Source organism: Paroedura picta, chromosome 7 (assembly GCF_049243985.1).
Source record: "Paroedura picta isolate Pp20150507F chromosome 7, Ppicta_v3.0, whole genome shotgun sequence".
NCBI lineage: Eukaryota > Metazoa > Chordata > Lepidosauria > Squamata > Gekkonidae > Paroedura > Paroedura picta.
The window spans coordinates 105,190,403-105,212,567 of record NC_135375.1 but is presented as its reverse complement, the minus strand read 5'-3'; the positions used below and the strand labels follow the sequence as shown (position 1 = coordinate 105,212,567).

Here is a 22,165-nt window from a genome sequence, read left to right as displayed (position 1 = left end):
CTCAAAACTGGAATAGCCCAGGCTAGTTTGATTTCATTGGATCTCAGAAGCTAAGCAGAGCTGGCCCTGGTTGGTATTTGGATAGGAGACCGCCAGGAAAGTCTGGCGTTGCTACGCAGAGACGGGCCAGGACAAATCATCTCTGAACATCTCATGCCTTGAAAACAGGGCTTCAATGATTCGGCTGTGACTTGAAAGCAAAAAACCCCCCAAAGCTTGGGTCCGGTAGGCTTTGTTCTCAAGTAAGCCCTTGCAGAACTGCAGTTTGTAGCTTTTTATTAACAATGCTTATTGCTATTATGCATATGAAAGAGAATGAGTGCAAAACAGAGAGAGAAGGAAGCCCCCTTGGGTGGCATAACCAAGTGGCCGGAAGGCCGGTCGTTGACAGAGGCGGGTAAAAAGGGTGCAGAGAACAGACCACTTAACTTTTTTACTGTTCAGAAATCCCTGGAACGTTCTCAGGCTTTGAGAAACCCCAGAAGTGGCGCTGATCATGCATAATATGGTTGGGAAGCCGAGCTGTGGACATGTCCAGCTGGGGGCCCTTCCCTTCCCACCCCCTCCAGGCCCATCATCAGCCATTTTGGGAGGGGGTGGCAGGTCAATATGACCATATATGGTCCTATCACCCAATAAATGTTTCACAAATTTTAAAAATATCTAAAAAATTAACTAACTCCCACCCATTCGGGAAACCCTTCCAGGGCCGTCAAGAAACCCCAGGGTTTCCCAAAGCCTCGGTTGAGAAAGCCTGGCTTAAGAGAATCAATATGACAGCACAGAAACCTACTGAACCAAAATTAGAGGCACTTCTTAAATTCATTGATGTGTTCCCTGTTAAGGAACTGAGTGTTCTTAATGTGCCAGGGAGAAAGATCGGGACAAATTCAGAGCTTCTTTGCCCTGGCTTTGCCCTCTCTTGGTGCCTTCTGCCCTAGCAGCCACCCCAGGCGTCAGCCGCTGCAGCAACCAAGCACCATAATTTTAAAACTATGTGTGGTACCACAACTGTTCATGGTTCCACACCTCTTGATCCTCTCCTCCCTCCGCTGTTTCCCAAAACATCAGCCGGTTGCTTTGGGGCGTCAGAGAAAAGCCTGAAACGGAACAGTCGAGAGCGTCCGAATCACCAGTGCCAGGCGGCTCAGGTCGCTGTCCCTCGGCAAGAAGCAGACTTTAATAACAGGAACATGCTAACTTTGTTCCATGCCAAGGTCACCGAGAGCACAGAAAGGGCGGTTGTCAAATCTGTCTGTACCTGGTTTTGTATTCCTGAACTACTAAGTTAAAACTATCCACTGCTTATGCATCAGTTGACTGTGCATGCAGGTCTTTAAGATAAATGTTGTGTGATTCCCATTTTTTATTATTTGCATATCGACCTATTTTTCCAACTAACTATTATGACAGAAGGCCAAATCCTGAAGATGAAACTGAAATACTTTGGCCACCTCATGAGAAGGAAGGACTCCCTGGAGAAGAGCCTAATGCTGGGAGCGATGGAGGGCAAAAGAAGACGGGGACGACAGAGAATGAGGTGGCTGGATGGAGTCACTGAAGCAGTGCAAATTTAAATGGACTCCGGGGAATGGTAGAGGACAGGAAGGCCTGGAGGATCATTGTCCATGTGGTTGCGATGGGTCGGACCCGACTTTGCACCTAACAACAACAATTATGACAGAACAGGAAGGCCCTGGATCATTTTATACCTTTGTCGCGGGTGCAAGATTAGCTCACTACAGCTCTGTCTTTAAAGGCACAAGAACCGCCCGAGAGAGCTGGGACGGTGTGAATACAGAGCTCTTGGCGAGCAGGGAATTAGCTGGGGTGCCAGGAGGGAGGGAGGGAGGGAGAGAGAGAAAAAGGGAATTTTCGATGGCTGAATGAATTTTCGATCACCGTTGCAATTCGGCACCAAGTTCGGCAATCTGTTGGCAGGTCACGGGCCTGTAAGCTACAGCCTTGCTCTGTCCCACAGCCTTTGGAGGGAAGGAAGTCATTCTGGCATAAAAGAGGCGAGTCCCTTGACACACAGCCGCTCCGCCACTTCCCTTCCCTTCCTGCACAATCTCGGGGCCCTTTCACGGCTCTGCCCGGTGCTGCAGGAAGAGTCATTACAGTCTGGAGGACTGAACCAAGTGCCGGCCGATTTCAGAGACGCTGCGACAGCCTGAAAGGAAACGTTCCAATGGTTAAGAAGGACGGGCGAGTCCAATTTCAGAGCTTCGGCAAAGATTTTGGGAAACAGGACCTCAGTGGTACGCTTCTAGTGTGATCCTGCTTGGCCAGTCTATTTTTGTCTTAAAGACAATGCCTGAGGGGCCCAACTATGTTTTCACCCACAGAGAAAGAAGCAACATCTATTTGGGTTTGGGATTCAGCCCAAGTTCGGGGCAGAAGGAAGATAATGTAACCAATACAATGGGAAGGAGGAGTGAGACAGAATGCAGTCGACCCTGTGGCTGAGCAAGAGGCCCATCCACTTTTTAAAAACGCCATGGCCCCATGGGCACCCTGTTGGGGACCCCTCACTTAGGGCCAGGAGTACTGCAGGAGCTCCTTACACCAGGGGTAGTCAACCTGTGGTCCTCCAGATGTCCATGGACTTCAATTCCCAGGAGCCCCTGCCAGCAAATGCTGGCAGGGGCTCCTGGGAATTGTAGTCCATGGACATCTGAAGGACCACAGGTTGACTACCCCTGCCTTACACAGTGCAAACATGTTAAAGGAAAGGAGGGAAAAGTTTACCAGTCAGAGCCATGGCCAAGCGGAATTCATCTTTTAAAATTTGCAGCAATTCCTGAAGTCCCTCTTCGCCCTGTCCCGAGAAATAGAGCAGGGAAATGGTGAGTGACGTGGCTGACCAAAAACATTTCACGCTGGCCCCCGTTTCTCCTTCTGTTGTTCCTTTTACCCGTTGCATTGATTTACAATCTGTAATCCACCTTGAGTCTTAGGGCCGTTCCGCATTCGTCCAAAATAGCACAATGGTTACAAATTGAAATCGCTACAGTTTTGCCATTATGCACAATGTCATTGACAATCTGCAACACTCCTGAAACCGATCCGCAAAAAGTGCTTCGTTGTAGCGCTTTCAGGGAAATCCCAAAAAGTGGATTCACCCTCCAGAAAGCGCTACACTCCTGCAACCAATCTGCAACACTAGCGGGAAAGTTCTGTGCATTACCATTGTTGCGGTTTCTGCAAAGTCCCTCCCCCAGGCTCTCTCCTCTGATCTTCCGGTGAAGCGATCACCATTTTTTTTTCTCTGAGCGAGCGGAGATCAACGCACCGGCAAGCCTTCATTTACCCAGTGAGGCTTCCCCGGCTGCAGTCCCTCTGTTTAAAGTCACCAAGCACAAGCATCGCAGAGGCCCGTTTGCTGGTTTATTTTCACTTTATTTTTCACACTGTTTTCGGCCGAAAATCGCGCCCGTGAGGGGGGGGTTTTCACTCGAGGGGGAGCGTGGCAATGATGAAACGGCAGCTCAAACACCACCTGCCAGCTGGATGGGTCTCTCCGTTGCAACGAATCAACGCATATTCGTTGCAATGGGTGTTTTTTTCTTTTTAAAAACCTTCCTTAAAGGGAAAGGAGCATGATAACGGCCGCCCATTGGCTGCTTGATGGCCAGGGGCGGGACACAGCTCAGCAATAGCACTTCCTTTCTAGCGATTTTTGCCAAGACCGGAACCCTGTGGGAAAATGATAGAAACGCAACCGGATTCCACTACAAAGTCAGGTATGCGTTACGCTGAATTCCACTATTTAAAATGGCGATTTTTCGTTCAGCAAACAATTTGCTACATGGATCCCGGTGCGGAATGGCCCTTAGTGATGAAGGCGGATTATCAACTATGTAAATAAAAAATTTAAAAGAAATATTATTGTTGTTATTATTATTATTTGAATTTATTTCCTGACACTCTCGGCAAAGCCGGCTCATGGCAGATTACAAGTAAAAAATAAAATAAAATACAAGTCCCCTAAAAAGCCCACTAAAAACACAACAATTAACAATTTAAAAAAATAGAAAACCAGCAACAAACGCAGCGGCAAACCAACTCCCCGCCTCCCCTGCTGGGGACTTGGGGAGAACTGCTGACCACCACTGCTAGAATGTGGCGGAATAAAGTGAACCCAGCAAGAACTGTGCCACTTGCTGAGTGGTTGACAAAGATACAGTGCAGGACCCACGGGGAGATGTGATCCACGAAACCCAGGCTGAAGGCAAAGAGCATCCGAGAGCCCATGGTTCACCGCCACCCCCCACCCCCTGGCTTCGCTTTAGCAGCTCAAACATGGTTACTCCACCATACTCCTGGTTTGCTGGCTCACCTTATAGGCGAGTCCCCATAAGGCCGGCCTTCCAATGAAGACGCACTTGGCCCCCAGGGCCAGAGCTTTCAGCACGTCGGTCCCGGTCCGCACCCCTCCGTCCAAATAGACTTCAACTTTGTCTTGGACAGCTTCTTTAATTTCCACCAGAGCATCGATCTGCAAGAGGAACAAGCAACAGGGAGTCCAGAAAGAGCCACGAAGTCGTTAACGAAGAGAGACCTAGGAAAAGGGGAGTCCAGTAAAGAATCATAGAATGATGAAGTTCGAAGGGACCTCCAAGGTCGTTTAGTCTAACCCCCCTGAAGAATGTAGGAAACTCACAACTACCTGCCCACCCACAGTGACCCCAATTCTACGCCCTTCTGTCCACCCACTTACAATCTGCCTAAGTTCACAGAATTAGCATATCTGACAGATGGCTCTCTAGCCTCTGCTTAAAAACTTCCAAAAAAGGAGAACCCACCACCTCCTGAGGAAGCCTTTTCCACTGAGGAACCGCTCTGTCAGGAATTTTTTCCGGATGTTTAGCTAAAAATTCCTTTGAGTTAATCTCAGCCCATCGGTTCTTCTCCATAGCGACATATACATGTTATAATTGAGCATTTTGTGGGTGTATACTTCTGACCAGGGTGTGTGTGTGTTTGTGTGCTATCTAGAGGGGTGGAAGAGCTTGTGCTGGGGATTTGGGGGCCAGCGGATCAGGGGGAGGGCGTGGTTTCAGGAGGGAAGGAATCTCAGCAAGGCAGCCATTTTCTCCAGAGGAAGGGATCTCTGCAGCCTGGAGATCAACTGTCACACTGGGAGATCTCCAGGCCCCTTTGTTTGGCCCGCATGGACATTGGCAACCCACCTCCCTGTACCCTCGCTTGTTTCCCAAATGCTCCTCCTCCTCTCCTGTTTTTGCTGTCTGCCTCCTCTTCCAGCATCTATCTCCAGCATTCGAGCGTTCCAATAAGCCGCAATCGTGGGCAGGGCCATTTTGGCATGACCCCATACGGGAAACCGGTGGCCTGTCACTCACGCTAGCCAGGACGCCATCCAGCTGCCTCCCACCGTGATTGGAGACGATGATCCCCTGGACTCCGTGTCTCACGGCCAGCTCCGCGTCTTCCTTCGTCAGGATGCCTTTGAGGATGATGGGCAGGTGGGTCAGGCTCCGGAGCCAATGGATGTCCTCCCAGCCGAGGCGGGGCTCCATGGAATTTGCAGGCAGGCCATACTCGGAGCGATCCCGGTCCTGTAGCAGACAGATGGAAGGGAACCTCAATGGGGCAAACAAGACTGACACGTCTCTTCAAGGTTCTCCTGTTGGGATACTTCAAACTCCCCTCTCCTGATGCATATTGGGGGTCAAGTCTGGAAATGTTCTCTAGTTCCTGTTTTGTGGCTTACAATAGACATTCCCTTCCTCTCTCCACACCAGACATCCTTTGAAGGAGGTGGGGCTGAGAGAGCTCTGAGAGAACTGTGATCGGTCCATGGTCACCCAGCTGGTTGCACGAGTCTCAAAGTGGCTTATAATTGCTTTCCCTTCCTCTTCCCACAGCAGGCACGTTGGGAGGTAGGGGAGGCCGAGAGAGCTCTAAGAGAACTGAGACTGGACCAAGGTCACCCAGCTGGCTGCACCTTGATGGGTGGGGTTCACCAGATTGGGGTCCACCACTCTTAACCACAACACCCAACTGCCATTTTCTCACCCAGATCTTGGTAGTTCGGAGAGCATTTGTCATTCCGGGAGATCTCCAGGCCCCAACTGGAGGCTGGCAACCCTCGCTCCAAGCCAGAGGCAGTATAGGCCCTGGGAGAGACAGGTGTACCTTGCTTGGGGCCAGCAAATACAGAACTGGCCCTGGGGAGAATCTCCCTCTGTGCCACGATTCCCTTTCTTTGTGCCTGATCAGGCAGGCAAACCCAGTTCTGCCCAGTACTGCAGTCGAAGGCTGAGGAGCTTTGAACGGAATTCAGGCAGAGGCTTTGAGGAATTCCCAGCCTCCGAGGGATCCTGCGCCCTTGATGGGAGAACACACCATGGCCAGACCAAGGCCGTCCCCCCCCCCACAAAGCCACTGGGCCTCTTCCAAAGGCAGCGCAGAGCGAGGGGCACTGGAGGGGAGATTTGGGCGGGATTCCCTAATGGCGCGAGGAAGCTACTTTCAAGTCGATTTAGACCAGGGGTTCCCAAAGTGGGTGGTACATGGTGGGAGGATCCAGGGAGGTGGTGAGAGATTTGGGAGCAGTAGGGAGGCAGCAGTCTGACTCTTCCTTCTGTGGCTGCGTTCTCCTAGCAAGAGATGTTCCAAGGTGGCTTTGCCATTGCCTGCCTCTGGGGAGTAAAGACCCTGGACTTCCTTGGTGGTCTCCCATCTCAGTGCTCACCAGGGCCAACCCTGCTTAGCTTCGTGAAAAAACAGCAGCTTCAGAACATGAGCTGGCTGAGATCCTATTCCCTTCCTCAGACTCTGTCCTTCCTAGACTCCGCCCCAGATCTCTGGAAATTTCTTCATCCAGGCTGACAACCCTCCCCCAAAAGTCTCCACCTTTGGAAAAGCCTTCTGCTTGCTCCTGACCAGGGGATTTTCTGTTGTTTGCTTCTGTCTCTTTCTCCTCTCTCTCTGTTTGCTTCTGTCTCTTTCTTCTCTCTCTCCCCCCCCCCCCCCATCTGTCTTTCTCCCCAGTGAGGACCAAAAATGACTTTTACACAGAACTTGCAGACTTTTGTTCCAGACTACAATACGGCCACTGCAAAACCACCAAAAAAGAAGTGTAGGCAAGATAGTGTGTTTTGAATTTGCAGTAGACCTAACAGAGGTGTGCCTTCGTATGTACGTCTGTGTGTGTGTAGGGGAGGCACTAGGGATGTGGCCTGGGAACCAAGGAGGTGTCAACATGCAAAAGTTTGGAAACCACTGATTTAGTCTGATCTTCACTTGTGGGGTTGGTCCCCCCTGAAGAACACACGAGATGGAGACAGGGCCGAGAGCATCTGCCAGCCTTTACCATGGGTATAAAAACAGGGGTCTGCTGGCCCACAACAGCACTGCTGAGGACAACGGAAGGGGGATGTTGCCTCCAGGGAAACCTACTTAGCCCCCTCCCATTTTCAGAGGGACGCCAAGGGAGAATCTGACCTTACCTGGACAGCATGAGAAAAATAAAAATCTGGGAGAAATGGTGGGGAGGGTGGCATTGGCTGGCTCCACGATGTCACTTCCTGTGCCACCCGGAAATGATATCATTGCAGCAGGCCACACTCTAGTATTCACCCCAAACTCTACGGGAAAATTGCCGAGCAAATGCTAGAGCAGGGGTAGTCAAACTGCTGCCCTCCAGATGTCCATGGACTACAATTCCCAGAAGCCCCTGCCAGCATTCGCTGGCAGGGGCTCCTGGGAATTGTAGTCCATGGACATCTGGAGGGCCGCAGTTTGACTACTCCTGTGCTACAGTGTTGCAGGCAGCCCAGAAGCAGCATCACCTCACTGCTGGCAATGTTGCCGTTTTGCTGGTGCATTCCGTCCCCATGGGGTGAAGCCTGGGGAGAGTGAGGTTTGGGAGAATAGTGGGACCACAGCAAGTTAAACCAAAGTAGACATGTTCACCCATGGAACCACACTCTGCCACCTGGCAATCTCTTACAATTCCAGGAGACCTCCAGCTGTCCCCTGGTGGTTGGTAACCTGCTCCCTGCTGTGTGTGAATCCACTGGGGCTCTCTGTTGCACTGCTCCATCTCCCCCATTTTTATCCCATCCTGTCTCCAAAGAGCTCTCACGTCCTCCACCCCCCCTTGCTCAGTTCCAGATCAGCCTAAGGCAGGGGTGGCCAAACTGTGGTTCTCCAGATGCACCAGGACTGCAATCCCCATGAGCCCCTGCCTGCACATGCTCACAGGGATTCACAGGCTTTGTAGTCCATGGACATCTGGACAGCCCCAGTTTGGTCACTCCTGACCTAAAGCATCCCACCCCAAACCCCACACTCCCCAGGCTCCAACCCCTAATATCTGGGAATTTCTCAACTCCAAGTTGGCAGTGAGCAGGTGGCCCAGGCTGGTCCTTGGCCTTTTCTCTTCCCCTCGGAAGTTTGCAAACCTCAAAGACGCCTTCCAAATTCTTGACCGACATGTGCGGCGGAAGCTGGAAGTTGTTGCGGAAGTCGTCGCGTCTCTTGCCGGTGTAAGGCACGTCTACCGTCAGCACCACGGCCCGGAAACCCAGCGCTTCCACCCGTCTCACCAGCTGCTCCGAGGCCGACCTCTGCTGGTGAATGTAAAGCTGGAACCATCGGAGGCCTTCAGGGGCCGCACTGACTATTTCTTCCATCAAGCAAGTGGAGTACGTGCTGGCGATGTAGCAGGTATCCATGGCTTCCGCCGCTTCAAGAGGTAGGGGGGGGGAGAGGGGACAGAGTCATAATCCGAGTGCCAGGCAAAACTAATCGAATTCCTTCACTCCAGGGCTGGTTAAACATTCTCAATTACTGGCTTAAAATCTCCCTTTCCCCCTGTGGATTAGCTTCTTTGATAATGAAGGATGACTTCCAGTCTTCATGGAAACAATCGGTGAGGGGGGAAATCACAGCTTTGGGATTTTCTCCAGAATTTCTGGTTCGGATGGCCCATGACCAAGCTAAAGAGGTTATCAAACAGCGAGTAGTGGATATAGAACGCCAACCTGATCTAGCAAATCCCTCTGCCTTCTTTGTTAGTGAAGGCTACAGGTATGTCACAGCTCCCTTGGCCTATTTAAAGAATCTTGAGGTGCCTAGCCACCGGAGGGCCTTCACTTTAGCTCGCTGCAATGCCCTTCCCTCAGCTGTACTTGAAGGGAGATACAAGAAAACTCCATACGGTGAAAGGAAGTGCCCCTGTGGCTCTGGTCAAATAGAAACATTGGAACATATCCTTTTGCATTGTCAGTTTTATGATGACATACGTTCCATATTTATCACACCATGGTTACATAGAGTCCCAGGGTGCTCAGGACAATTTTATATCTCCTTGCTGCTCACAGACACAAATTGTTCCATCACATATAGTGTCGCCAGGTTTTGTGCTGCAGCCATGAAAAGGCGGTGGAAGTTGACTAAAACTTAACAGACCCTGAGAACAATTAGAACAATTTCCTATATTTCCATTTAATTCTAACTTATACTTTAGCAGACTCATAGTCTAAGTGTTTAACATAATGTTATTTTATGAGTAAAACTCTGTTTTAGCCATATTATTTATGTAACTGTGGAATTGTTTTGACTTTGCTGGTCTATGGCCGTAATAAAGAATACTGATACTGATACTGATACACTCCAGGGCTAATGTGTGTCGTGTCTAACATGCCTCCTGACTCTCTCTTGGCTGGCTGCTTGCGGCAGCTGGCGGGATTTCCCCAGGAGAATTCACTTTTTGGGATTACCCTGATCTCGCTACAAATCGGAAGATGCAGCGAGAGCAGCGCTGGGAGGAGGCAGGATGTTGACGTTGTTTAAAACCACACACAAAAAAGCGCGTCTGCGGAAGGTAAGAGTTTTGCTGTTTTTCCCTTGTGCGGAATGGCCCAGAATAATGGTTGACCCCCAGGGCTCAGTCCTTGCTCCAGCTCTTTTTCAATTTATACGTCTCTGCTGTTCTTGAGATGATATCCAGGAAATTTGCTTATGCCGATGACGTGGCGATTGCAGTAAGGCCCAAACTAATTGAAAAGACTGAGGAAATACTCACTAGGGATCTCGAATTTTTGGTTGGCTACTTCTGTAAACGGTGGCTTTCACCAAGTCCATCTCAATGACTATCTTGTCAACGGTGAACTGAATGTCTACTTTAATGGCACCCAATTTACAGATACCTTGGCATGGAGAGATGCCCATCTTGCCATGTCCTACCCCTGAAGAGGCCAGCCACAGTTACTGGCGAAACATCAGGGACTAAACCTACCAGATCAAACCCACTTAGCCAGGAAAACCCACAACCGCCAATAATACAACTGATCTCCAGATTATGGAGATTTATTCAGGGATTAAAGATCTCCAGATTATGGAGATCACTTCCCCTAGAAGAAACGGTGGCTTTTGATGAGTGGACTGCCTGACACATCCCTGTTGACCACCCTCCACCTCAAAACTCTACATTCTCCGGTTTCTACCTGCCAGCTTTCCCAAGCCAGGACTTGACAACTGAACCTGTATTATTTTTGGACACGCCCCCCTCTTCCCCACAATGAATCATCCATGTTGACTCCCCCCTCCTCTTCCTCCTCCTCCCGCAACGCTTGTTGATTCTGCTTCCTAGCAAGGAGACTTGGGCCTACCTTTGGCTGTGCTCTGCTCCCCGCTGGGCCAGGCCAGCCGGTGAAAACCCGTGGGAGCGATCCCGACGGGGAACCCGATTTCCGTGCCGAGGATCGTGGTCTTGGTGTCCACCACAGACACATCCCGCAGCATGCGGGGCCTCAGCCGGATTCTGTTGAGAGAAGCAGAGGGCGGAAGTGTCAGAGCTGGCCGGCAGGAGGCGGGATTTTCTGGGATCTGGCAAAAGTGCTCGGAGGAAACCCATCTCTTGTGACTGCCTCGTAGGTCTCGCTCGTAAAGGAGGCCATCCTATGTTTCTCTAAATTCATCGAAGGGGTTGGGGGGAGAAGCAAGAGAAAATAAGCCAGAAGCTACCAACACCTCATGAGCTTCTTGTGGCGCAGAGTCTGAAAGCTCTGCCCATGAGGCCAGGAGTTCAATCCCAGCAGCCGGCTCAAGGTTGACTCAGCCTTCCATCCTTCCGAGGTCGGTAAAATGAGTACCCAGCTTGCTGGGGGGTAAACGGTAATGACTGGGGAAGGCACTGGCAAACCACCCCATATTGAGTCTGCCATGAAAACGCTAGAGGGTGTCACCCCAAGGGTCAGACATGACTCGGTGCTTGCACAGGGGATACCTTTACCTTTACCTTTTTACCAACACCTCTGCTTATTCAGGGGTTAAAGGAGGAAGCCTAAGTAACAGGACTACCTGAGAGCTCGGAAGGGGTTGCCCAAAGAGGGATGGTTTATCCTACCTGGAGAGGCACAAGCCTACGTTGTTTCGGGAAATGCGTCCCAAGGTCAGGCCTATCCTGACAACTACCAGCACAACTGGTAGCAGAACGGGGTTGGTGGGAACTTAAATTGTCAGGAGCAGTATCATTCTTATCATGGCCAAGGATCGTCTGGCAGCCAGGCAAGGTTTTCCATTGCCCGCCTCCTCCTCATGACCTCTAGTATTTTTGGGAGAAACTCCATCCAAATCCTTTGAGGTCTCCCATCCCTAGCGAGGGTTGGCTTTGCTTGGCTTCTGAGATCTAACAGGATCGGGCTTGTTTGGGCTATCCAGGTCCTCCTGTGTCCTGATTGGCTCATTTGGAAGTTTCCTGCTCCTCTCAGTACATTTCCTTCTCTGTTTCACTCCAGAACGTTAGTCAGTTAGACAGTTAGGATTAGCTCTCTCCTCTCTTACTCACAATATTTGTTTCTCTTCTCAAACTATTTCATTCTTTTAAGCTGCTTGTGCTCTGCTCCTTTGCGTATTTAGACTCTGCCAACAGAACCTTCACCTTGTTCCATCTCCTGTCATCGGTTCCCTCTCTTGCCCCTCTCTCTTTCTGACCTAGCTCTACGAAGACTGAAGTAGCCCCACCTTACTGTCTTGTACCCTTACTGTCTTGGAGTTGGAGGAGCAGAAATAGTTTCTCACAGTAGCTGGAAGTCCCTCCCTCTTCCTTTGGTTTGTGGGAACCCAGCCAATCCTGTGTGCTGCCTTCCATTCCCAGGTAAGGATTGGGAATGGTCTGTGCCCCTTTTGTGGCTAACTTTCCTTCAGCCTCTTGCAAGGAAAACATTCTTTTGGGATGGTTTCTGATGGAATTTTGGAGTGGAAGCTCCAACAGAAGCCAATCAGGTGAGTGGGTAGAGCCAAAATCATGCCCCTCCTCTTCCTTTCAGCCCTTTAATGGGCTTTTCCCCAAGGTGCTTTGAACCCCACAGCAAAGCTGGAGGGGGTGTGCAGATGAACATGGATGCTATGGCTCCGGAGGGAGAATTTCTTGCAGATTTGAGGGTGGGGCCTGGGGAGGGCAGGGTTTCAGGAGGGGAGGGGCCCAACCAGATATACCCTGAGGTTTCATAGTCGAGGGCTGGCCCCTACGTGGATAAGGCCTTTGAGCCATCGGAGCAGACCTTTGGAGATGCTCGAGATGTGTAGGAATGGCTGTTCTTTCAATGTCTCGGAGTCAGATCTCACCACTGGACCAGATGGCCGATGCTTGGCATCCCATGAACACAACATGAATGACCCGCCCTGTGAAGACTAACCTTTCTTCATACCTTTTATATGCCCGGAGGTTGTCATCCCGGGTCACAGAATCATCTGCCCCAGCTGCGAAATAATCCCAGGTGGCTTTGGGGAGATGCTTCTTTGCATACGCCTCAAAGTCTGACACACATACCAGGGACATTTTGGAGGAATGCGAGGAAAACCTGGAGGGCAGAAAAGGGAAGGATCTAGAAGAAGCACAGAGAGCTGGGGTGGTGCTCAGAATGGCAGACGAAAATCCCGTTGGGGGACCCAGGTTCGAATCTCTACTCTGCCATGGAAGCTCACTGAGTGATCTTGGGTCAGACACACACCCTCACCTACCTCACAGGGCTGTGGTTGAGATAATAAAATTGAAGAACTGCTTTTTGGTACCCCACTTTTTACTACCTAAAGCAGCTTACAATCACCTAACCTTCCTCTCTCCACAACAGACGCCCTGTGAGGTAGGTAAGGCGGAGTTAGCCCTGATATTACTGCTTCATCAGAACAGCTTTATCAGTGCTGTGGTGAGCCCAAGGTCACCCATCTGGCTGCATGTGGGGATGGAGCGGGGAATCAAACCCAGCTCGCCACATTAGAAGTCAGCACTCCTAAACACTACACCAGCCAAACAAGGCATAAATATCTAAACCAGCCTTTCCCAACTGTTTTACCATTGAGAACCCCCTGAAACATTCTTCAGGCTTTGAGAAACCCCAGAAGTGGCACCATCAGGCAGAATATAGTTGGAAAGCACAGCTGTGGACACCCCAACCTGAGGGCTCCTCCCCTTCCCATCCCCTCCAGGCCCATCACTGGCCAGCTTGGGAGAGGTGGGTGGGTCGACATTACCATATATGGTCCTATTACCCAAGAAATGTCTAACATTTAAAAAAAAATATCAAACATTAATTAACTCCCACCCATTCAGGAAACCCTTCCAGGGCCATCAAGAAACCCCAGGATTTCATGATTCCTCATTGATCTAAATCAGGGGTAGTCAAACTGCGGCCCTCCAGATGTCCATGGACTTTATCAGTATTCCCCTGTGTTATGGATCATACAGTGTAAAATTTACAAGACCACAACAAAGACAGCTAAGCAGCAAGAGGATTTATTTAGGATACATGTTTGCAAGCATGGAGAGAAAGCCAATTGGTGCATTCTCTGAAGTCTGCATCAGTGCAGCTCATTTTTAAGACCTTGATACGTCATCATGAGGTATCCTGACGCTCAGTCCCTCACTGTCCCTTTGACCAATCAGGTCAACGACGAAGGGCGTACAATCTGACCTATCACGGATGGCTATATATCTTATTACAATTTTCTCGCTCTATGTTTCAAAGAATACATTCCTTTATATGGAGGGATGCTACATTCAGGAGCTATCTGCTTTTGACAAACTCAAGGTTACTTTGAGAGACAAAGAAATAACTATACACATAGTGCCACAATGAACTCAAGATACATTCTGCCTGACCTAAGAATAAACCATAGACAGACTGTGTCTAAAGTGTGTTCCACAAATCTGTATTTGTGTTCTCAATTGTGTTCCACAAATCTATATAATCTATATCACCTGCTAGCGAATGCTGGCAGGGGGCTCCTGGGAATTGTAGTCCATGGACATCTGGAGGGCCGCAGTTTGACTACCCCTGATCTAAATGATCTAAACAAATAAAATACAGGAGACAAATAAAATACAGGAGACCAGTGGATTCAAAAGCCCTAACAACTAGGAAGGGGAAATATTTTAGCCATCTAAGCTTTTTCCTCCAGATTTTACCACAGTTCTCTCACACTGTCAGAATAAGGTGACCAGATGTCCCAATTTTCACGGGACAGTCCTGAATTTTCAGGATTGGTCCCGTGTCCCGCAGCGTTTTCAAAAAATTCTGATTTTTTTCAGGGGTGTGCGAAGTGGCCGCCAAAGTAGCCATTCCAGTGGGAAAGAGGGAGGGCGCTCAGCTGGGCCCGGGCCGCTGCCTCTGCCCCCATGATGTTCGGGCCAGGCTGGCCCCCTTTCCCAACACGATGCCCGCCCTCCTGGCCGCCCTTTTGCCCTCCTGCCCACTGAGCCTGACACCACGGCCTCAGTCTCCTTAACCTCCTGCAGCGACTCTTTCAACCCCCCCCCCCAGTCAATTGTGTCCCGCTTTACCTTTGTAAAAATCTGGTCACCTTATGTCAGAAGGCACTGCATATCTGTTCTCCCAGGATTTCCTACTGGATATTTTCCTCTTTCCTTTCCAATTTTAATCTTACAGCTTAAAAAAGATTTCTAGACTGCAGTATGGTTTTGGGCTTTATTATTAAGAACAACTGTCCATGTCATGAATCTTTGTGGACACTGGCCTTACTAGAGGTCAAATTGCAAAAGCTGCAGAAGCACATGATAAGAGCGGGATCTGGGGAAAAGAGAAAACACGCATGAGAGCTCGGAAGTCCCCGATGCTGGAAGATAAAGCTGAGACCCTGCTAAGACCATGAGGTAATTCTCCAAGAAGGGCATGCGCTCCCGTCAAACCACAGAAAAAGCTGCGCGGAGAGACCCAGGTTTGTGGGAAATGGAACGTACGGAGTACACAGAGAGAGGACCTCCTCCCCAACATCCATTTCACTTGCAGCAATCGTTCCATGGAGATTTCTGGATCTCCAGTCAGGCCAATTCTGAAAGTTAAACTAGAATTTTCCTCCCTCCCTTGCTTCAAATTTCCATACTGTGCTCTTTCCCCTCTCCATGGGGACCCACCAATGAATGACCAACCGGACAGTGGAGACAGATGGGTAGGGGGGTGGTTGGGGGGGGGTAAATTTTAGTACTGTTATGATTTCTAAGATGGTTTTATTGATCTTTGATGATGATGTTTATTTGATGTTTATTTTATGCTGCAAACTGCCCATCCATGAGGAGAGGCGGTATACAAACTTCTTCTTCTTCTTCTTCTTCTTCTTCTTCTTCTTCTTCTTCTTCTTCTTCTTCTTCTTCTTCTTAGAATCATAGAATCATAGAGTTGGAAGGGGTCATACAGGCTATCTAGTCCAACCCCCTGCTCAACGCAGGATTAGCCCTAAGCATCCTAAAGCATCCAAGAAAAGTGTGTATCCAACCTTTGCTTGAAGACTTCCAGTGAGGGGGAGCTCACCACCTCCTTAGGCAGCCTATTCTGAACTACTCTGCTGAACTACTCTGACTGTGAAAAACTTTTTCCTGATATCTAGCCTATATCGTTGTACTTGAAGTTTAAACCCATTACTGCGTGTCCTCTCCTCTGCAGCCAGCAGAAACAGCATCCTGCCCTCCTCCAAGTGACAACCTTTCAAATACTTAAAGAGGGCTATCATGTCCCCTCTCAACCTCCTTTTCTCCAGGCTGAACATTCCCAAGTCCCTCAACCTATCTTCATAGGGCTTGTTCCCTTGGCCCCAGATCATCTTCGTCGCTCTCCTCTGTACCCTTTCAATTTTATCTACGTCCTTCTTGAAGTGAGGCCTCCAGAACTGCACACAGTACTCCAGGTGTGGTCTGACCAGTGCCGTATACAATGGGACTATGACATCTTGTGATTTTGATGTGATGGCTCTGTTGATACAGCCCAAAATGGCATTTGCCTTTTTTACCGCTGCATCACACTGCCTGCTCATGTTTAGTTTACAATCCACAAGTACCCCAAGGTCTCGTTCACACACAGTGCTACCTAGAAGCGTATCCCCCATCCAGTAGGCATGCTTTTCATTTTTCTGACCCAGATGCAGAACTTTACATTTATCTTTATTAAATTGCATCTTGTTCTCATTTGCCCATTTTTCCATTGTGTTCAGATCTCGTTGAACTCTGTCTCTATCTTCCGGAGTATTTGCCAGTTCTCCCAATTTGGTGTCATCTGCAAACTTGATGAGTAGTCCCTCCACCCCCTCATCTAGATCATTAATAAATATTTTAAAAAGTACCGGGCCGAGCACCGAGCCCTGAGGTACCCCGCTACTCACCTCTCTCCAGTCTGATGAAACACCATTGACAACAACTCTTTGAGTGCGGTTCTCTAACCAATTCCCTATCCACCTAACTATCTGAAAATCCAGATTGCAGTCCTTCAACTTATCCATCAGAACATCATGGGGAACCTTGTCAAAAGCTTTACTAAAATCCAAGTAAATGACATCAACCGAATTTCCCCGATCCAGCAAACCTGTTACTTGGTCAAAAAAAGAAACTAGGTTGGTCTGGCAGGACCTGTTGGAGACAAATCCATGCTGACTTCCTTGGATCACCAAATTGTCCTCCAGATGTTTGCAGATCGCTCCCTTTAATATCTGCTCCATTATCTTCCCCACAACAGAGGTCAGACTCACTGGTCTGTAGTTTCCTGGGTCATCCTTCCTCCCTTTTTTGAAGATCGGAATAACGTTTGCTCTTTTCCAGTCCTCCGGGACATCTCCAGTCCTTAAAGAGGTTCCGAAGATGATGGACAAGGGCTGTGCAAGTTCTCTGGAAAGTTCTTTGAGTACTCTCGGGTGCATTTCATCTGGACCAGGGGATTTGAACTCATCCAGTGCAGCTAAATGCCTCTCGACAACCTCTCTATCCATGTTAACCTGCCACCCAGACACTATCCTTTGGCTACAGCCATCTCTAGATGTGCCTAAACACTTTGACCTGTGGGAAAAAACTGATGTAAAATAGGCACTAAGCCTTTCTGCTTTCTCTGCATCTTTCGTTAGAGTTTGTCCATCTGCACCCAACAGTGGGCCTATTGCCTCCTTGACTTTACGTTTGCTCCTCACATAACTGAAAAATCTTTTCTTGTTACAATGGGCTTCCCTGGCCAATCTTAGCTCACTCTCAGCTTTGGCCTTTCTGATGATTGATCTACAGTGCCTAGTAACCTGTAGGTACTCTTCTTTAGAGCTCTGTCCTTCCTTCCATTTCCTGAACATTTTCCTTTTCTTTCTTAGTTCCTCTTGAAGTTCTCTGTTCATCCAAATAGGCTTCTTAGAGCTCCTGCAGTATTTTCGTATTTCTGGAATAGTCATTGATTGAGCATGCAATAGCTCTTGTTTGAGTAGTGCCCACCCTTCACATGCTCCCTTCCCTTCCAGCATTCTCGTCCATGGTATGACACTCATCATGTCTCTGAGTTTATTAAAGTTTGCCCTACGAAAATCCAACATCCGCGTCTGGCTACAAGCTTCCTTGGCTCCCCATCTCAAAAGGAAATCTATGAGGACATGGTCACTTTCCCCTAGGGTCCCCAACTCCTTCACCTCATCCACCAACTCTTCTTCTTCTACTTCTTGTAGCCCTCCCTACCTGTGAGGCTCAGGGTGGGTAACATCAACAGTAAAATACAGTTATAAACAACATTAAAACGTTAAAAGGTTTTAAATTAAATTAAAAACATTTGACAGTTCATGCCTCTGCCAATAGGTCTTACACTCTGCAGGTACTAATTTGTGGTGGTTCTCAGCCCAAGGGAGGTTCGCCTGGCCTCGACCAGGGCCAGGGCCTTTTTGGTCCTGGCTCCGACCTAGTGGACTGAGCTCCTAGAAGAGCTGAGGGCCCTGTAAGAACTTTCTAGATTCCACAGGGCCTGCCAGACAGAGCTCTTCCACTAGATCTTTGGTTGAGGCCAGAGCGAGGAAGATCTAGGGCCCCCTCCATGTTTATCTACATCTACACAGCAGGCACCCAGACCCCTGAAGTGCTGGGTGGGAGGGTGAGTCCAGCAGCACCTTTAGGACCAGTGCTTAATTCTGGGGATAAGCTTTCATGCAGACGCTGAAGAAGGGGGCAGGTACATGAAAGACTATCCCCAGAATTAAATTCCTGATAAGGGCGTGCTTCTCCTAAGCGGTGTGGGTAGTTTCTCGGGAAAGGTGAGCCATGAGGAAAAAAGAGCAGCCTTGGATCTGCTGAGGTAACCTGGGTGGATTATGCATGTAAATGTCTTAAAAGAAGCCAGAACGCTGACCCTTTTAAATAGTCATTTTTAAAAATGGTCGTTTTTTTCTGCAAGGGTTATGCACTGAAAGACAGACTTACCATGGCAAATTGTTTGTGTGTGTGTGTGTGTGTGTGTGTGTGGGCAATTTCTCTGTCGTGTTAGATATTCATTGGCAGGCCATGGACAGCGGCAATGTCACATGACCACCACTCTGGCACATGATGCTGGCAGGGCCTTATGAGAATTATAGCTCATGGACAAGAAGACCTCAACGAGACATTTCTGTTGGGACACACAGTCTTTTGAAAACACTTGACCCTTTCCTCCACAGCGGTATGCTGTCCCTCATAGAGAGTGGATTGAAATGCTTGCAAATGCTTCTCAGGGAATGAATGAATGAATGAATGAATGAATGAATGAATGAATGAATGAATGAATGAATGAATGAATGAATGAATGAATGAATTTCTGCTGGTGTAATGTTGTCATAGGAGAGGTGGAAGGGTCTGCCCTGAACAAGGGGCGCCTCAAGCTCCCACTGGTGGATGAGGGACTAGAGCAGGGGTGGGCAAACTGTGGCCCACCAGATGTCTATGGACTACAATTCCCATGAGCCCCTGCCAGCATTTGCTGGCAGGGGCTCATGGGAATTGTAGTCCATAGACAACTGGAGGGCCACAGTTTGCCCACCCCTGGACTAGAGGCTGTCCCTTCCCCCATTGGTGTACGGTGGCACAGGGGAGGAGACCAAAACATTTATGCACGTGAAAACAGGCATTTCCATGACTTTTGTAAAAGAAGGGTCATTTTAAAGCTAGTTTCAAATACTGCACTGAAAAGACGCAGCGGCTGCTCTGAGGGGCGGGGGGGGGGAGGATGCTGTGCATAATCAAAAATACAACGGCGTCTTTTCCACAGTGAAACCAGCTCCGCATGCAGAAATAAAAACGCCAACGTCTTTTGGAACAGACTTTTTGCGAGGTTTCCTGCCGTGCTTAACCCACCCAGTTCCTGGTCTAAAGATGCTAACAACAACAAAAAAACATATGTATTGAGTGTGCACATATAAAATTAAAACATTAGGGCAGTCTTTTTCAACCTTTTGACTCCAGAGGAGCCCCTGAAATAAACTGTCAGGTTTTGTGGACTACCGGAAGTGATGTCAGCTGGCCACTCCCCTGGAAGTGACATAACCACCTGCACTCTTTACCGTTCTTTCACTCCCTCCCCCTACCTTTACTACTCCTAGAGTGGCTTTGCCACATGTAGGCCGGAAAGAAGGGCAGGACCCTCCATACCAGAAGGGGAAAGGCTGTGGACCCCCCCTGGGCCCCCAGGTGTCAACGGACCCCTGGTTGGGAATCCCTGCAATAGAGGGTCTGAATGTCAGACCGTACCATTTATAGACATTCCTGGTGGATGAACCTGTCCTATGAACCACATAAAACCAGATTTGTTTTGGCTTCTACAGCTTTCCTGCGTCTGCTGGTTGGTGTTACTCCTGTCCAGAGCTCTTAGGAAACTCTATGCTGGACTCAAGTTGTGGGAATACAGGCCTCATGAGCAGGAATCCAAATCCTTTGCTTAACCACATAGCATGGGAGAGAACAAACACCTGTTTGTGAAGAATACAGAACGCTCTCTGAATGCGTGCTGTGGATATTGAATGTATTTGCAACCACCGAGGAAAGCTGTAGAAGCCAATATAATCTGGTTTCATGTGGTTCGTAGCACATTGGTCACCCTCCCAGGAAATTGGACATTGTACAGTCTGTTATTCATAGATTCATTTTTATGTTCTTGTGAACGAAGAAGAGTTGGTTCTTATATGCTGCTTTTCACTACCCAAAGGAGGCCCAAAGTGGCTTACAAACCTTCCCTTCATCTCCCCACAGGCACCCTGTGAGGTGGGTGAGGCTGAGAGAGCTCTGACAGGACTGCTCTGTGAGAACAGCACTATTAGGGCCAGTTGACTGCGTGTGGAGGACCAGGCTCACCAAATTACAAGCCACTGCTCTTAACCAGTGCACCTAGCTGGCTCTGCAACGGGGTGTGTGTGTGCAAGCAAAACCATGTAGAAGTAAAGCAGAGGAAATAAACAATGATGGCTGATCACCCATGTATCCTTTAGCCCCCTCCCAATAAAATTTTTCTTACTATGGGCACAGAATCCAAAGCAGCCCTTTTCTCTAGTGGAACTAATCTCTGCCAACTATAGATGAATAGCAATGGCAAGAAATTTCCGGGTGTTACCTGGAGGTTGGCAACCCTGGTTATACATGAGACACCTCACAATGTGGCTCTGTTTGCATATCAGTCATTCAAGGTGCTGGTTTTGACCTCTATAGCCCCAGCCTAAAAAAAACAACTTGTTTTTTGGCCTGGGAACTAAGGAGACACCCTTTTGACTGTCCATCAACCAAAGGAGCTCACCTGGCAGGTACACAATAAAAGGGCTTTTTTGGTGGTAGCCCAGCTATTGTGAAGCAACCTCTCTGGGAAGTAGTTGGAAATCAGTGGGGAGTCTGGGAGAACTCCAGGCCCTACCTGGAGGTTGGCAATGCTGCTGACAGCTGGGAGGGAACCATCTCTCTTCCTGGGCTATTCCTTTTGCAATTAAAGATGGAAGTCCCAGGTAAGTGCTTGGCTCAACCCTTGCATTCATGTAACCCACACTGACCCAAAGCAAAATTCTGGGTGTGACGCTTCCAGGCACGGCCCTTGGTGGAAAGCTTTGAGCCAGCTGGGTGCGGTGATTAAGAGCGTCAGCCTCTAATCTGGAGAGCCAGATTTCATTCCCCACTCCTCCTCCACATGAGCCAGTCCCTGTTCCTTTAGAGCTGTTCTCACAGAGCAGTTCTGTCAGAGCTCCTAATAAGGGCCTGCCTCTCCTAACAAGGTATCTGTCTGCTGTGGGGGCAGGAAGGGAGGGCAATCACAAGCCACCTTGAGACTCCTTTGGGTAGTGAAAAGTGAGGTATAAAAACCAGCTCTTCTTCTTTGGCGTTAGCAGCGTCCTCAGAAACTCAGAGCGGTTTTTGAAGAATTTGGTTCCGCGTGCGAATCCCTACTGCGAAGCAGGCCCTGATCCCTTTTAAATAAATTAACTTACTTTTCGAAGTGGAGAGGGAGCCGTCCTTGCCCCCCGGCCCAAACTGGTTGCTTCAGTGCAGATTTCCAAACCAGCACAAAGAAGTCCCTTTGCCGAAATGTGCGCTCTGCATTTTGCGGTGAGAACCACGGGAGGTCAAGCTGAGATTTTGTCGACGGCTGCCAAAGGTTAAACCTTAACTTTCCAGTAAACTTTGCACTGTTTTTTTGCATCGGCCCCGGCCAGTTTAGGAAAGCATGAAGACTAATGTTTGATCAGAAGAAAAAGCCACAGGAACAGCCAATGTGAGAAAATCCTGACTGACTGCGAGCCAAGAATTCACCCATGGGACTTGCCACGGGATTAGCATTTGGTTCAAACTAAGCCCTATTTGTTTTCTCACAGACTATTTATATACCGCTTTGGAAACCAGCTTGGAAAACAAAACCTCCCATGATACATGTAATGAACT

At 49.0% G+C, this 22,165-nt stretch overlaps 1 protein-coding gene across 2 annotated transcripts; it reads right to left on the bottom strand.

The window, feature by feature from the left end:
• Positions 1 to 259: 259 nt before the first annotated feature.
• Positions 260 to 21,879, bottom strand: HAO2 (hydroxyacid oxidase 2). Of its 2 annotated transcripts, none has more exons than XM_077345899.1 (8): positions 21,715 to 21,879; positions 12,675 to 12,839; positions 10,647 to 10,798; positions 8,436 to 8,719; positions 5,367 to 5,582; positions 4,343 to 4,501; positions 2,752 to 2,821; positions 260 to 2,173 (listed from the first exon to the last, which is right to left on the bottom strand). In XM_077345899.1, the coding sequence occupies exons 2-8, from the start codon at positions 12,815 to 12,817 to the stop codon at positions 2,118 to 2,120; spliced, it is 1,080 nt and encodes a 359-aa protein (XP_077202014.1). In that variant the 5' UTR covers positions 12,818 to 12,839; positions 21,715 to 21,879; the 3' UTR covers positions 260 to 2,117. The 2 variants fall into 2 exon arrangements, with proteins under 2 accessions (XP_077202014.1, XP_077202015.1); XM_077345900.1 differs by having other exon boundaries at positions 12,687 to 12,839.
• Between the last annotated feature and the right edge of the window lie 286 nt (positions 21,880 to 22,165).